This window comes from Fulmarus glacialis, unplaced genomic scaffold (assembly GCF_000690835.1).
Source record: "Fulmarus glacialis isolate BGI_N327 unplaced genomic scaffold, ASM69083v1 scaffold7012, whole genome shotgun sequence".
NCBI lineage: Eukaryota > Metazoa > Chordata > Aves > Procellariiformes > Procellariidae > Fulmarus > Fulmarus glacialis.
This window is the reverse complement of record NW_009198422.1, coordinates 32,066-48,995: the sequence shown is the minus strand read 5'-3', so window position 1 is coordinate 48,995 and position 16,930 is coordinate 32,066. Positions and strand designations below refer to the sequence as shown.

Here is a 16,930-nt window from a genome sequence, read left to right as displayed (position 1 = left end):
GGAATATTAATCTTCATCCCTGTTTGCTCCACAGATTTAAATGCGTGCATGGTGTGCCCAGCAAGTGAGAGGTGGCGTACGCAAAGTACTGCCCGTCCTTCGTCCAAAGCTTTTTCTTTTCTCAATCACCAGACCTGGTTCATTCCACAGAGAAACAGATTAAAAACTGCACCTCGTGTTTCTTGCTCAGTTTAGAGGAAACAGGTCAAAAAATATATTTATGTGCAGCATGGTCACGTTTTGCATAGGAGTATAGCTCTGTATCTGTTTTGTACCACTGCTACTCAAATCATGCCAGTAGCGTAGATTATTTTGGTTTTCCTCAGTGGCAACTTTGCTCCCTGCGATGAAACAGAAATATCTGGTAGCTTGTAAGAGGCTAAAAATATTCTGTAAGCTGATAAAATCATGGTAAGACTTTTGAAAATATGAAGTGTTTTTCCCCATGCTGTTACTTTCTTTAGGCCACTTTGTGTTTACGATGCCGCAGCCTCTTGCAGGAGAGACTTGGTCTGTGGGATGGCGGGCTGGAGACAGGGGTTCTAACTGTTTTCCTTTCTTTGCTCTGGGGAGGACCATTTTTTCTTTGTTCGTTGAATAAACATCTCAAACCTGGGAATTTGCTGGTGGCGTTCACTGCCATGTGATCGCCGCCTCGTGCTGAGGATTTTGCTGCTCGTGTCTCAAAAATGCAGGAAGAGGTTCCAGCAAGTAACATCTGTTTTCCTGTAATTTTTGTATGGGAAGTGATCAGCTTTTCTAAGCTTTCTAAGCTATTTTTGCAATTAATCGGGTGTAGAAGTTTGTTACCTAGTTCTTTTTTTTTTTTTTTTTTTTAGTTTCACTTTCATTTTTCTACTGGTTCATTTTTTAGCTGATGACAAACATTTATTTGAATTGTAGCAGTATACCATGGAAACAGTAAAATTTACCTTGAAGAGCTTCTAAACATCTGCTAGAATCCTGCGAACCTAAATGCTTTGGTTTATTTTCAGGCTAACCTGTTTGGGCATTGATTTTTTTTTTTTTCCTGCTGGTGCTTTGGCCCAGAGAGTATAACCTTGCTTATCTACATAATTTTTTTCGTGTTGCTGACCTGTAGAAAAGCATTTTTTGTGGTACACTAGATATTTTTGCCTTGCAGAACAAAAACCAGGCTTCCTATTCCGTAACTAGGTGCAACACATTGCATTAAGGTACCAGTCTGTAAGGGGGAGAGAAGATTTGTGACATGAATAACACTAAACATTTGCTCTGTAGATCCTTAAATCCATTAGTATTATGATTTTCAGAGGAGTTTGGGTACTGATTACGGACCAGAGCTGCATAGTAATGGAACATTTAACAAATACAGAGCAGGAAGGAGTCCTTCCCACAGCTGCAAAGTGGTGTTTATAATACAAAACTGTTAAAGCTCTTGAGAAATCAGTAGCAAGCTTGGGAAGGACAGTGCTGTGTGTACCAGGCTAGAGCTCAAATCAGTTAGTCTTTTCCATGCCAGAGTCTAGCTATTGTTTTGCAGTAATTTTGTCTTTAAACATGAATTGCAAACTATTGGTAAATGCTGTCCTAATGACTGGTTTGGGGTGTTTCTCCTCCCCAGGAAGAAGAATGCCAACACGAATATGAAGTGAACAGTTTCCTATGCTTGCCTCCGCGGCTGGATCCTCATATTGGATGGTTAGAGACGGGGACTTGCCTCTCGCCAAACTGCTTCCTCGGACAAGATGAAGCCAAGGAGGAGCTTTCTGACACGCTGGAGTCGCAGTGACTGCTGCCCAATTTAAAATCAATGTCAGACTGTGCCCCGGCTGCCTGGCGAGATGAAAGAAGTGGTGTTGTGGTCACCCGAGGAGGTGACGAATTGGCTAACGGAAAATGCTGTGCCGGAGTATTGTGAGCCATTGAAAAGCTTCACTGGGCAGGATTTGATCAACCTCACAGAAGAGGATTTTAAGAAGACGCCTCTCTCGCGGGTGTCTTCTGACAGCGGACAGCGGCTATTGCACATGATTGAAACCTTAAAAATGGCTCACCACATCGAGGCTCACAAAAATGGCCATGTCAACGGGCACATCCGCATCAGCATGAGCAACACCACACAAGAAAATGGCTTTAGCAGTAAAATGAAGCTGAACGGGATGCCAAATGGGTTTAAGAAGGAGATGATAAAGATCCCCATGCCAGAGCCAGAGCGCTCACAGTATCCTATGGAATGGGGCAAGACTTTCCTGGCTTTTATTTATGCACTTTTTTGTTTCATCTTTACCACAGTGACTATCTCAGTCGTTCATGAACGAGTGCCTCCCAAGGAGGTGCAGCCTCCCCTACCAGATGCATTTTTTGATCGTTTTGATCGGGTGCAATGGGCTTTTTCTATTTGTGAAATCAACGGCATGATCCTTGTAGGACTGTGGTTTGTTCAGTGGCTGCTCTTAAAATACAAGTAAGTGAAACCTTTTGAAAACCGAGTGCTAGGGTATACTTCTGACAGCTTTTGGAGGTCAGATACTGGTTTACATCCAAATAAAATGAAGCTTCTTGTGATCTTTCTGAGTTTGGCTTCCCAAACTGAAATAGATATCATGCCATAGGCAAACTGCAGTTTGTGTGGGCTACTTGTGCAAAAGGGAGAAGTTCAGTCCAACTACTACCTAAGAAACTAAGAAACAGCCCTGATCTTGTTTGCCTGTGCAATTAACTTGAACCCTTTTCATGTGTGAAAAGCCATGAATTGGATGTAATGATATTCTCAACACAGTTGACTGTCCTGTCTGTTTAGAGGAGCCCAGCTCACGCTGTTGTGAACACAGCCGCGAACCCACTTGGGATCGATTTGGTGTCTCTGTCGTTTGCCTGATGTAAAGACCTACCCTAAGATTATGATACTCTTGGACAAAACCAACAGGCAGTGGTTTAGTCCCTGCACCTAAACAGTGCTGCGTGAAAAAGTGTTAACTGTGTTTTTTGCTTGACGTTAGATGGGACAGGTAATGTTAAACACAAAGTATGTCAAAAGCTAATGATAAAATATGCAAAAGCATAGATATGAATGAATTTGCAAGGTCTTAGTGGTTGTCTGCCTCCTTGCTCATACTGGTCAGAATTGCAAGGGTGAATTTTTCTACCAGTGGAAGTAACCTCCCGCTTACCCTCTACAGAATGCGTGCGGATGCTTAATTTAGGGTATTTATACTGCCGTAAATCCACACCTTGGGCTGCCTTACCACGAGTGTCTGATATAAACCCTTGTGCTGCCATGGCTGTGAATGAAGTGTTCAAAGTCAAGTGGCTTTAAGCAGTATGAGGCGGCATATCACCTTTCCTTTCAAAAACCAGACACAAGCATGCCCCCACAGCTGCCCAGCCCAAAGAGGGTCTCCTCTTCTCCTCTTCTAATACAACATCTCATTCTTTACCTGTTCACTGACTCTTTTTTGTGACTCCTATGTAGGAAACTGAGGAAGGAGCATAATTTGGGCCCCACCGTGTGAAATACAAGATCCTTCGGTTCACAGGACTTTGTAATGACCTTAGAATTACAGATTTCCCTTTTTAAAAGAAATAAAAACAGAGGCCAATGGATCACTCGCCCTTATAATGGAGAAAAACGTTAAAACTTAAACGTAAGCATACGGTTCACCAGCTTCATAAGGTAGAGGCGGCTTGAAAAGAGAGAATTGCTAAGCTGGGGCAGGATACCCTTGTGCAACACAGCTGTGCATTTCCATAGGAATGTGACAAATGTTTAAGTAATCCACAAGACTGAGATGGTTTATTAATCTTTTCTGCTGCTTTATACTACTTAATGTATTTTATCAGGTGAAATTTTAAAACTGTTGTACATGTTTACAGAGGTGGCGTTCCTTAAAGGAAAGTTTCCAGAATGGTTAATTTATTGTTATTACAGGACCGTAAAAAACTGGAATTGCTTTTTTGTCTTTTGGGTTTTTTTGGGTTTTTTGTTTTTTTTTTTTTTTTTTAAATGTGCACATATGTATAGAAAGAAAGATTTACCCCACCTTGGCCTCTTGTTTTGTTTATGACTGTAAGCTTCAGTATCACTCTTATGTTGGTAGCTGCAGTGCTACCATCTGCACTCCAGCTCCTCTCCCCACTGCTCCAGCTGCCTATGGTGAACATGGGGGACCATTAACTTTCTTGGGGTCTCTGAGCATAAATGTTGTTCAAAACCAAGGGAAGCACCTACAGAAGGTGACATGGGATTGCTCTCAAGAATGGGGTGTCAGGTTAATAGGGCAATATGAGGAATCAAACACCCTGTGATGGAGCTGAGCAGAGTCTTTAAATTAAGAACAGCAGAATCCATAGGGTCCTTGGAGATTTCGAAGCAGTGAGACATGGGTTGACTTGATGGTAAAGTATGTTGGTATCATTGATAGATGTGAAGATTCTCTGCCATCCTCCCCCACTCCGTCCCCATTTGCTTTGATGTGTTCATTTTTACGTGCTTTAGAAGGGCTCTTTCTGGTGTTAGGGGAAGATGTCAGGGAGTGGCAGAGCTTTCCATTCCCAGTATCGGCCCTGGAATAGCTGGTCAGCACTGGTCAGTGTGTGTACTGGTCACGTAAGGCTTTGGAGACCAAAAGTCGTCTTTTATGTCAATGAGCAGAGGTATCGAAGTCTGAGAGGCCTAAGCTGTTGCAAGCAGCAGAAGGGGAAGAACAGGAGAAGTGCTCAGTGAGGTGGCTTTATCTGGAGGACCTCATTCTCTGTGGCTTTGGATGGTGAACCACTAAGTGCTATAAAAAGAGCTGAATCACTTTTGTGGTGTGGGTTAGCACCTCCCTTTGAAACTCAATTCAAGAATAAAGAGAGGGAATTAAGCCAGCTTAGACCTTTCTCACTTCTCTGACCTCTGATGGTGTCAGGGGTAGCCATTGCCACACTCTATTCAAGATCTGAAGATAAGACAGTGAAGCCAGGTGATTGCTGGGCAGGATGAGACCTGGTTCCTCGCCTACTCAGATGATAGAGATAACATTCATGGATGTCTCCAAGTGCAAGCTGAGGTCACCGGTGAACCAGCAGCATAGTTACCCATGAGCTGAATTGCAGCCAGTGGCTGGGTTGAACCTTTGACCGAAGGAGGCAGCTTCATAGTTTCAGACTTTTTGAAACACTTTTCTTTGCCAAGCAGTGAAATTCCTATTGCTTATCCTACCAGATCCATTATTTGCTGATAACCTGATTTCATCCAAGCTGAGCCTGCTGTTCTCCCAAGCAATGAAGGACGATAGAGATGTGTCATGCATGATACTGATCGCTCAGGTCTTCCTTGTTTAGTCTAGGGATTGCATGATGATGTTGAATAGGACCTACGTGTCGTCTTTGTTGGACTGCAAAGTTGGGGCCAAAATGGAAGAGGGTGTTGGGTGTGTCTGTCCAGCTAACCACAGTGCAGGGCTTCCCTTGGCCCCTGTTACTGCTTTCTTGCCTGAAAATTAATTTTACCTTCAGGTAGAGACTGCAGTTTCTGGCTAGCTTCGGGGCAAGACACTAGATTTAGTGCGAGGAAATCGGTGACAGCTTTCTTTGAATGCCCATACAGGATACTGTCCGTGACATTGGGTTGGGCTGGTTTCTCACCAGAAGGCAGGAGCAGGGTGGGTGTGCGGGTCTTGGCTGGGGACTCTGGGCTGCCCAAGTTTTTTTCCGCAGACACTGTGGGGAGCTCGAGGAGTCCAGGCGAGCTGCGGAGGCAGAATTAACTTCTCTGGGAAGCATTCCCAGATGTTTTGGGAGAAGTACAATGCTGGTTTTTGGCCATGCTTGACATCTGATGCAGCCTTGCACACTCATGGGATTGAAAAAGCAGTGTGCTGGCTACCAGCGTTAGGTGAGGTCTGGATAGTTGTAATAAAAGTTGTCTTGGCCAGTAATAAGCTTAGATGTTGTACTTGCTGGCTCATAATCACACACACACACAAATCCTTTTGAGAAAGGAAAATGTGAGGCTTTTACATTTTCTTTTTTTTTTTTTTAAATAATATTACAGTACAGAGCACTTTGATGAAAACTTTCCTAAGCTAAAATATGCTAAATCCGGCTAAACCAAGTAAGTTCGTGGGTAATTTTAATTAAAAAAAGAAAAGGTTCAGTGCTCGATAAAACACTGCTGCTTCTTCGGTCTCTCGAAATACAGTGCCGCTCAGCCCTTAATCTCCAACCCCCCTGTTTGTCTTTATACCACGTTATAAAGAAAAGCAAGTTCATATTTGGTTATAAAAGCCAGGCACAAGTGTGAGATCTTTATTGGATCACCCTTCCGAGAAAAATTCTCCATATAAAACGCAGAGGAAAACCACTGCCCCAATGGCATGGTGCCTTCCACTCTTAAATTTCAGTGCATGGAGCTACGTTAATAAAGTACAATTTTAAACTCCCAGCTTTGTCCATGTTTACACCAGGAGAGGGAAGAAAAAATATGAAATACTGTGTTTCAATAGCAGTGAGCACTCAAGTGCAAAATGTATTTACACTGTAATAGTTGAAGCTTTTCTGATAAATTAAGACACTCAAGTTGTTATTGATCTGGCACTGCAAAGTCATACTCCTCTGAGAGTGGAGCACTACAGATTAATAATTCTGCCAAAAGCTATTAAAAATAAAAAAGATAGCCAATTTTGAGCTTTGAAAGAGCTCGGCTTGATAGAAATATTATTTTTTAAAAAGTGAATGCTTCAAAATAGGAACAAATGAATGCCAGAACTTGCAGCTTGTGTTGTAACCCTTGTATTCCCCAAATGATCATAACTGTACATAACAACAATTTAAAATCAACCGAAACCAACAGGGTCTGTAACCAGCAGGGTTAAGGGTTGATGGGGTTAAGGTCACGAACTGCTGTAACTGGATTTGCCCTCGATTTTTGTAACGCTGGCAGCGATTTCTCTTTGCTGAACTCTGTGCGAGCTCAGATAGAGGTTGCTCCCATCCCGATGGATGTGCCAGAAGGGGTTTAATTGTAGCTCTTTCCTTGTGGTGTGTTATTAGCTTGGTACGTAGCAGTGAAACTCAACGGGCCAGTTTTGGGGCTGGCGGTCACTCCTGAGTCGAAGCTGCAGCTCTTTACTCCGTGTGCTCTTGCTGGTTATACAGAACTGCATCACGGTACCCCAAAATTGCATCTGCCCTCATTGTGTACGTCAGCGACTCGCTGGCAGCCCTCAATGAATAAATCTCTTGCAGCTATGGCCGCTTGCTTTGAGGAGTGGCTTCCTATGAAAACACCCTGTCCTGTTGCCAGCGCAGCTCTAAATTTGTATTTCGGAGGTTTCATTGCTGATGTGAATTGCTTCCTCATTAATGCTGCTCAGGAAAGATGTGTTCTCACTTGTTTGGGTCATATAAGCTATTTCTTCTCAAGCAGCCCTTTGTAATTACTAAATGTGTGTCAGATGAAATAAACTTACTCCTTTTCATCTTATAATGAAAATATTGTAACTTTATGCCCTGCCTTGAATAGAAAATTAGTGACCGCTCAAAGCTAATGGAGGGGTGTGGGGCATGAAATCCCTTTTAATGTCTTCAACACTACATCTGCACAGGCTTTTGTATTCTAATCCCGTATATTTCCTGTCGTCACCTTCATGGGTAATGTTAGTTGAGTTGCTCTTGTGTTTCTGACCTGTAAAGCGTGGGAATATTTGTAAAGTAATTCGGTATTCTCAGGTGTAAGCTGATACTGTCACGAGTTTCAAAAGCATCAAGAAGAGAACAGTTGATAGTTTATTTTAGTTACCTTTGCATATTTTGTTTGCATTGAGTGACCTCCTTATTTTTTTCCTCTTTTTTTTTTTTTTTTCTTCTAGGTCTATAATTAGCAGAAGATTTTTCTGTATAGTTGGCACACTATACCTGTATCGGTGTATTACAATGTATGTGACTACACTCCCAGTACCTGGCATGCATTTCAAGTGTTCTCCAAAGGTAAACAACTTCTGACTGCCTTTCCATATTCTAATCTGTACGTTTTCCCCTTGTCCTGCTGTTAGCAAAACTGCGAGCAACATTTTCTCAATAATTGTTACTAATTTGAAAATACCAGTTTGTCATGATGGAGACATCCTTCTGCAGATCATCAGCTTCCCTCTCGGTGAAGGTGTTGACAGTTGCTTTGGGGCAGTGCAGGCATTCCCACCATTTCCGAAGCGCTAACCTACGCAATTTCTGTAGCATTTTCAACTAATTTGCACGATCGGCATTTTCCTATCTCCACCGAAGCAGTCGAAGGTGTGCAACCTGCGGAGGTGCCATGTGTGACTCATTTATTTCTAAACACTTCAGTGTGTCAAATCCAAGTATGATTTGTATTTGAAAATGGCCCAGAGAGACTTTTCTAAGGCTGGTGAAACTCTGTCTCCTTTGCAGCCATTTGTCCCTGCATATATTTTTGCAACTGTGTTATTACAAGGACTTGCCACCTTTTCCCTAATCTAGCACTGTCTCCTGTGTGTTGTGCTGAGGAATAAAATGGGCTTGCGAAAGCCGTGGCTGAAACCAAGCTACTGAGACAGAGGTGCTTAGGCAAGACCCTTGTACTCAGCCTTGAAGGGTAATTCGCCTGCTCGTGGTGGAGATGGGATAGGAATGGTGGTGTTGCATGTGTCTCGTATCACACAGGCATTGGTGTAAGGGTGGTCCTTACTGCAACGTGCTGTTTATGGTGGGGAAATGCAGTCTAATACAGACTGGACTTCTACGGTAGGGAGCAAGGTGCATGTATTAGACAAAAGTGCTCTTCCTCCATAGTGGTTCATCTCCGTGCCCCTCCTGGGGTTGTTTGTGCTATAGCTTGATTTAAGCAGGAGAAAGCGGGAGGGGGAAGTAATTTCTGTGAAATATCTACTGCACGTGCAGTTCAATGGCTTTGTGTGCACAGCCATGAGTTAGATGACAGGTAGTAAAATCGATGATTTACAGGTAGTAAAATCCTAATTTGACTCGGTACACGTGCTGTCACTGTTTCAGTGAGGATTGCTGCTACGTACAAACAAAGCCAAAATGCTTCAGTTTCTCGGGGAAATAAAGCCCACGAATGTACTACACCAGTTGTTTGACAAGGCAGAGCATTTGCCAAGCCACATGTGGCTTTTTGAGGGACTGAGGTCTTTTGTAAAGAGAAGCGAGTGGGAGAGGAGTCAACATTGTATTTGATCAGCCAGCCATTATGAAATTAAAAAAGAAAGAACACAAGTATTTATGGGCTGAAGTGAGTAAATCTGCCATTTTTGGAAATTTACAATGTTGGCAAGTCGTTCTCATTACTCAAGTAAAGACAAGCCTATGTTGTGCTCTTCTATTGCCCCGATAAGACTAAGGATTAACTGGGCTTTCTTGAAAGCTATAAATATACTGGTGGGAAAAGAATAACCTCTCAACTCCTTACTGAGTTATGTATGATTGTGAAGAGTGAGCTTTGGGGAGCATTTTAATGTTTTGTAAGGAGCTGTTAGCAGGAAATCTTTAATTGCTGCACAGACCCTGTTTAAATCTGTCAGAAATTAGTAATTTCCACTTCTTAAAGCAAGACTGAGCTTTAAAATAAAAGAAAAACATGCCTATAATGGCCAGCCAGGGCAATCTGTGTTTCCTTCTGACTGTTAAATGGTTACCATGGATTTTAAAACTTCATAAAATGAGGTAAGGATGCAGTGCACGTGTAGTCATATGCATTGATCCATTAGTCTGGCTCCTTTGAGCTCAGATGGTTCCTGCTTACCGTTGGGTCCCGGAGGTGCTCAGTACGTCCTGGTTGTGCTTGTCCCAGGGCATACATTTTGTTTGTGGATTTGTTTAGCATTTGGGCTTGTTTTAGAGCTGGGAGCAGCAAAAGCAAAGTCTTGGGACAATGTCAGCTGCCCTTCAGTCACCTGGGAGGAAGGAGAGGGGCATCCTCACCAGAAGGACCTGGCTTGCTTCAATTTGGCTTTCCTAAGGCAAATTCAGTTTTTTTCAGATATACCCTCTGAGCCAGCATCATGGGTTGGAGGTGGGTCAGAGCAAATCCATCAGGTGTGGAGGAACAGCCCCGTTGCTCGCGGGGATTGTGTGAGCTAAAGCCAGCGCAGGAGTTTGGCGCCGTGCTCTGAGAAATGCCATATATGTTTCTTCTGAAATGCGAAGTGGAGAGAAACAATTCTGAAGACTTTGGAAGGCCTTAGAGTTTGGAGGGAGATACTCTCTTCTGTGTGTTGAATCTGGGTTTCGGCAGCTGGACGTACAGCTTGGGCAGTTCATCCTGTTTTCTATTGGATTATCATGGGTAGGGCCTGCACTGTTACAATCAAGATGAATGAAATTAAGCTTGATTTATTTTAGAGTGCATTGCCTCTTGAACAGAAGGAAAAACAGATGTTTAGAGAACATGACAAAATTCTAGCTATAGCTGGAAATATTTTTAATTCCTTTTTATTGGTGAAGCTGGATTTTTGAGATTGTATTACAGAAGTCATAGGTTTTCCAAGAGTCATTCTGAACTCCACTGTGTATATGTGCAGTTCACATATATACACACACACACACACACACACATTGTATATCCCAGTGTAAGAATATAATGAATAAAAAGAGATCTGAACCCATTAGCTTTGTGTGAAGATTCCCACTAAAAATCATTTTCCTGCACAGCCACGAAAATTAGCAAAGGCTGCCAACAAGACCTGGGAGAAGGTAGCAGCAATAAGTACTTATAAATAACATAGAAAACAATTTTTGCTTACCTACGTGTTTTACTGTAAGTGTAGCACTCTGAGTGTAGCCACTGGGAGGAGCTGAACAACTTTTGGACCAGTTTTTTCCTTTGGTATTATACTGAAAAGGTGCCATGTTTTTCATTGCAACTGGAAGTGACCTGGTGTAAAACACACATATATATACACATATACAAATATGTGTGTAAATAAAATTTCCTTTTTTCTGTGCCTTTTCAATCTATATCGTGAGCGTAGGAAAAAACAGTAGTCCTTTAAGTGGGAAATTGTAATAATTTCCTTGATTCTTCATACATTGAATACTTCAAATAAAATATTATTTTAGACAAATGGATGGAGGTGCATATGGCCTGTGCTCACATGAGCACTAGCTATAATAGATGCAAAGCATCAATAAAAAAATAAACTCATGTCTCATTTCCAGTCTTTTTCCCTCTAGAAGTGTGCTGCTAGCTTTTGGAAAAGGCTGTGGATTTACTGATTGATCTTATATATCAAAGCAAAAAGAGAGAATAACTGAAAGGCAAAGTTGCTGGCTAACACCATTGCTTTAAACTCTGAAAGGTTAGCGCTGATATTTTACTGTGCTTTTGTGTTTTACTCTTCCACCAGCTTTTTGGAGACTGGGAATCTCATCTGCGAAGGATAATGAAATTGATTGCTGGCGGAGGATTGTCCATCACAGGATCCCACAACATGTGTGGCGACTATCTGTACAGCGGTCACACCGTCATATTAACTCTTACATACTTATTTATCAAAGAGTGTAAGTTCATTACTGTTCATGTGGAATTTCCTGTTTTATAATTCCCTGCTAATTGAAGAATTATTGTTGTGCTGATCAGTAAATACAATTAAAGAAAAAATGCATGCTTTTTCAATTAAATAAAAATAACAGATCTTCAAAGACATAGGGCTTCCTGAAAAAGGAAACTTTGGAGACAAAATAAAGCACTTTACCATGTATATGTCTGAATTAAGCATTTTATTTCAAAAAAAATTTGTTTAGAATATAATTGAAACCTGCATTGAACCCTGCCTGATGAATGGTATTTCAACTATGTGTCTCCTGGTCTAGAGAGAGATTAATGCCATGCTAAATGCAAGGTTGCTCATTTTGCAAGAATCAGGCCTTAATGTATGCATTTATCTTTTATGAAAAGCAAGAGGAATAGATTGCCATCTATGTAGAATCAATATTGAAATACAAATCAGTTAATTATATCGTTACATACTGGGCCTGTTTCTCAAAGATTTCGTAACCTTTCTATTTTCCAAGGATCTCATCACCCCTGAGTACAATTTTATGTTACACCTTAAGAGAATGATACTTATTTTTTCCTGCTCTTAATCTTAATGCAGGCATCGCACTACCCACCCAGGATTGCAGTCCGTGTCTTCTGCTAATTACAGCAATAGTCTTGTGCGCTGATAACGTTGCACTTTGAAATAATCACTGCTTGTGCTTCTTTCCAGATTCCCCACGGCGACTCTGGTGGTATCACTGGCTTTGCTGGGCACTCAGCATGGTTGGGATGTTCTGCATCCTCCTTGCTCATGACCACTACACTGTGGACGTGGTGGTGGCTTACTACATCACTACAAGACTTTTCTGGTGGTATCACACAATGGCCAACCAGCAAGTGAGTTTCTCCCAGTCTTTGGATCTGCGTGGCTCCGCTTGCCGTAGCGTGGTGGTGGGCGAATATCCACACTTCGCCTTGAGCCTTTCTGCAGGAGTAGGAGTGGACTTACCTGTGTCTTGTGGAGCATCCCTCTCTTCCCCCCTCACATTGGGTTTGCAGGAAGGAAAGAGGCGTCATCGGTTGGGTTCATCTTGCGTCTTGACCGCAAAAATATCTGAAGGTCTACCCACTGGCAGGCAGGCCTCTCTGCTTCCACTGTGTAACCTCAATTTTTTAAGTCCTTCTGAAGTTGGGCCAGTTGGCCAGTTTTGTGATAGCAGAGCAAACCATTTAGATGTGGTGGGGTTTTTTTGCCTTGGGTTTCTTTTTCTGTTGAAGCCAGCTGGGTTTTCCTTGTATTCTGTGGCTCGTACCCATTAGTTTGATGACAGGTCTCTTGAAGAATAGTATGAGGCCTCACTAAAAATGAACCAGTTTTTCAAAGTGTTTCCAAGTGGCGGTAAGTTCCCCTGACCAAGGGAAATGTTTTCCTTTTGGAGGATAGTGCAGCAGAGAACAGGCTGCTCCTGTCCTAAGGCCCGTGTCTGGGAAGGCATGAAAAACAGGGTGATGAGGGAAGTACTTAGAACGAGGAGCTGCTTAGGAGGAGAGACAGCACTTGATGGCAGAGAGCAAAGCGTGGTGTGTAATACTCAACCAGAGAGCAGCAGTAAATGATTCAAAGGTCGAATGAGGAAGTCTAAATGAGGTCTCATGTCATTCTCATTGTTCTTACTTTCCTGCCAGTGATCTAGATCAATAAGAGATGAGCTTACAACGCTGAGGAATGCGAGAGAAAATGCACAAGTCTGTTATCCATGGCAAAGACCTAGTGAGTTAAGAGAAACTTACTCTTAGGTCTGTAACAGCAAATTGGTCTCCAAATATTTTCTGTGCAATGTGGAGAAATGTATTTTGCTTATCTGCATATGACTCCAGTTAATTATGTTTAAGAAAGACCTAGTATGATGATAGGAAATTAGTTAATATTGTGATGGTACAGATTTTTAGATCATATCAAGGGCTTCTAGCTACCATGTCATATTATTCCAGTGCGTTTGATTTACTTGAAGCAATACACCACAGTCAAACCCTGCGGTACGTTTTTACCACCAAATGCCTAATTGCAAAGAATGCACTTTGATGTTCAGTTAGTTTGGGAACCACTGTGTTCGATAGCAGTCTGCACCCAGACTTCGTAACTCTTGTCATACAGCACCAGACTGACTTCCACGCTTTGAATTTGCTCCTGGGCTCTGTCAAAACAATGGTGCTGAGTGGCCGTGCTTCCAAGCTGGAAGCTACTGAAGTCAGGATCGCCTTGATTGCTAACGAGGACTTGCTTCAGAAGAGCCCTTTGCCTTACTGTATGGAAATGTACCTGTTTTGCTGCATGACGTGACTCAGAAGATGGCTCAACATTGCTTCCCTAAGCTGTTGGGATGTTGGGAAATGCCGATCCCTGGATCCTTACCTGAGCACACATTTGTGTACTAGTCTCTCCTTCCTGGTGCTGCTCCATGCGCAGAGGGGTGTGGCTTGTGTCTGACCTTAAAATCAAAAGCAAAAGCCCACTTGGGCTAAAGTGGATTTATTTTACATGTGAGTTTATGACATGGAAAGGAAGCTTAGCATACAAGCCCCGTGCTTGCACTTTCCGGTGGGCTGATACAATGCTTCCCTGCTCTGCCATTGAAAATGTGCAGCAGGGTAGTTGGATAACTCCCTCGGAGCCTGCCCACTCCTTGTGTCTCAGCTGTGGCCTGCTCCTGGCTAGGAGAAGCAAAAAGGGTGGGTGGGGACAGTTTGAGAGCTTGTGGAGGGCAGGGCAGGGTTCGTTACCTCCTCCAGATGGGTTGAGGCTTGCCTTGCTCGTTGCTCTGTAGGCGCACAGCGGGGCTCCAAAGTGATTCTTGAGCTACGTGTAATTTCAGAGATGCTTATGGAAGCAGCTGTGCTTTGGGTTGTTGGTTTTTTCATTCCGAAAGGAGAGGAGAGACTGATCTTTTGGGCCATTCATTCTTTTCCTATGGGACCATTGAACAGCTGAGGTCTTGGAAATGAGGGTGAGCCTTACTTGGGAGCGATATTTGATGTGCGCAGGGAGGCTATGGAAAAGTAGCTTGGCTCCTCTTCATCTTTGTCCATGCAGATCTGTTTGGGAGGTGTTTCTAGATACCAAGAGATTCTGGAAGCAGCTGTAAGCAAGACGCAACTCGTGAATGGTAGCAAGTGACATGGAATGAAGTCATGCGAGTAAGTGACGTGCTCGTTTGTAACTCTCTTTTTTTCTGATTATCTTCGTGCAGGTGCTAAAAGAAGCTTCCCAAACTAACCTCCTTGCAAGGGTCTGGTGGTACAAGCCCTTCCAGTATTTTGAAAAGAATGTCCAAGGAATTGTACCTCGCTCCTACCACTGGCCCTTCCCCTGGCCGGTGCTGCACCGGGGCAGGCAGGTGAAATACAGCCGCCTGGTGAATGACACATAACAGCGTGTCGATGGACAAAATGCGGGGGAAAGGACCTGTCCCAAGTGCTAAGAACTCCCTACGAGAAGATGCCATAAAAAAAATCAACCGCTCCCTAACCCTTTCTTTTAACAGTTCCCTTGACTTAACCTGTTCAGTTACCTGGTAAGCACTGTGATCTTTTTTTCTCTCCAAAGGATCTGCGTTGGACAACAATAAAGAAAATTTAACTTATCATGCACTGTTATACATTTCTTGTTAATAGATTTGGGATTTACATTTACCCATCACCATGTTCCTTTGTATATGATGCGACAGCATAAATGAAAGCTTTTATATCATAAGTTCTGGTCTTTCCAGTCACGTCTGGGAATAAAGCATATTATTTTCTTGGGAAAACATACTTTTCATATCTCTTGCCCCAAAGATTGGGCTGTAAGCCATTTTCTAGCAAATGACTATATGAAGGTTTCTAAATACCTGCCTTGGGTAAAATCGTGAAATCTTTTTACCTGTTGCACCACGCTATGAATAAGATGATAGACACAGGAAGGTTTGGTAATCTTGATTTTGTAGAATCTGCAGTGACTCTGTCAAAAAGTGCAAAAAAAAAGAAGAAAAAAAAAAAAAGAAAAGAAAAAAAAGTTGTAAAGTGATTTTCTAAGTATTTCCTAACTTTATTTTTCAAAATGTGTATGAAAATTAAATTTAAAAAGATTTTTACATGTCAGAGAATAGAGAGTTAAAATTTAAAGAAAATGCTTCTTGGGAGAGAGAGATTTGTCTATGTTTCTAGTGCCTTTCTTGTCTTGATTGTATGGTCAGTAGGCAGTCTTAAATGTTTTTATTTAAAATAAAGTATTCCATGAAAGCAGAATTATATATACTGTATAATTACTAATTTTTGCATTTATAGCTAAATTAAACTGGAAATTTGCTTATAATATTGAAATTGCCATGTGTAGGGGAAAAAAAACCAAATAAAAAGGGTCCGATCTTGCTCACACATTGTGGGCAGGTCAAACTAAAAGGTATCACTTTATTGTCTACTTGGTAGCTGTATTTTAAAAAGAAAAACAGCCATGAATTCCTGTTTTTTAAGAATTTTACAAATGATCACTGAGTGAACTACGAATGGTTTCTCCATCCCGTATTGAAATGTTGTTGAAAAACAACAAAGATTATCTATTTCTTTAAAATATTTGTGCAGAAACTGCATGTAATTATAAGTTTCACTCCTACCATACATACTGTATGTTTGGGGAAGTATTCTATCCTAAACTTGCCAATGTGCAGAACAAAATAGTTTTTTTTAAAGAATGAAGAAGAGAAAATATATATATAAATATATATATATCCATTCTGTATTTTACGTGAAGCAGAGTTATCTTCTGTAGGGTTTTTGTGTATTCACAAGGTGATATTTGTATTGTAAAACAACAATGGTGAAGGAAAATAAAAAGGCTTTTGAAAAATGTAGTTTCCTTTATCTTTTTAATATTGAGTTTAAATTTAAAGCTGGGTTTATTCTTCCAAACCTTGCCTTTAATTTTATGTGTTATTGCACTGTAGGCCATCAAATTTGGACTGTATGGAAACTGCATTGATTTTGAATTGCTGTTCGCATTGGGCAAAACGGTGCCTTATCTGAAATAAATGCTATGCAATAGATTCTGATCGTGCGGGAGCCGGGAGCGGATGGGAGAAGCCTTCCTGGGAGCCATCACCAGGGCTTGAAAAATCTACCCCAAAACCGCTGGGACGGAGCGCATTGCAGGGTAAACATCCATCACCCCAGGATCTATCAGTCCTGTCACTTAAACGACAAAAAAAAAAAAAAAAAGGTGAAATTTCTGTGAGTACGTGGTGGTGAAAGTGTCATTTGTTTCTGCTTTTCTTTTTTATTGGCATGGTTTATCTCTACTTCTCTGCCTTGTTCCTCAGCCTTGGCCAAAAACTTCCTTGAAGAATTGATGGGGTGTTACTTCTGCTGCTTTGCCTCGCTGTTGCTTGGGATGCTAAACAAGACTAACCCGTTTCT

The 16,930-nt window shown here is 41.8% G+C and overlaps 1 protein-coding gene across 1 annotated transcript; it reads left to right on the top strand.

Moving 5' to 3' along the window:
- The first annotated feature begins 1,692 nt into the window (after nucleotides 1-1,692).
- On the top strand, nucleotides 1,693-16,364 carry SGMS1 (sphingomyelin synthase 1). The gene is made up of 5 exons (XM_009572893.1): nucleotides 1,693-2,446; nucleotides 7,836-7,953; nucleotides 11,349-11,502; nucleotides 12,213-12,379; nucleotides 14,731-16,364. The coding sequence occupies exons 1-5, from the start codon at nucleotides 1,824-1,826 to the stop codon at nucleotides 14,908-14,910; spliced, it is 1,242 nt and encodes a 413-aa protein (XP_009571188.1). The 5' UTR covers nucleotides 1,693-1,823; the 3' UTR covers nucleotides 14,911-16,364.
- The last annotated feature ends 566 nt before the right edge of the window (nucleotides 16,365-16,930 follow it).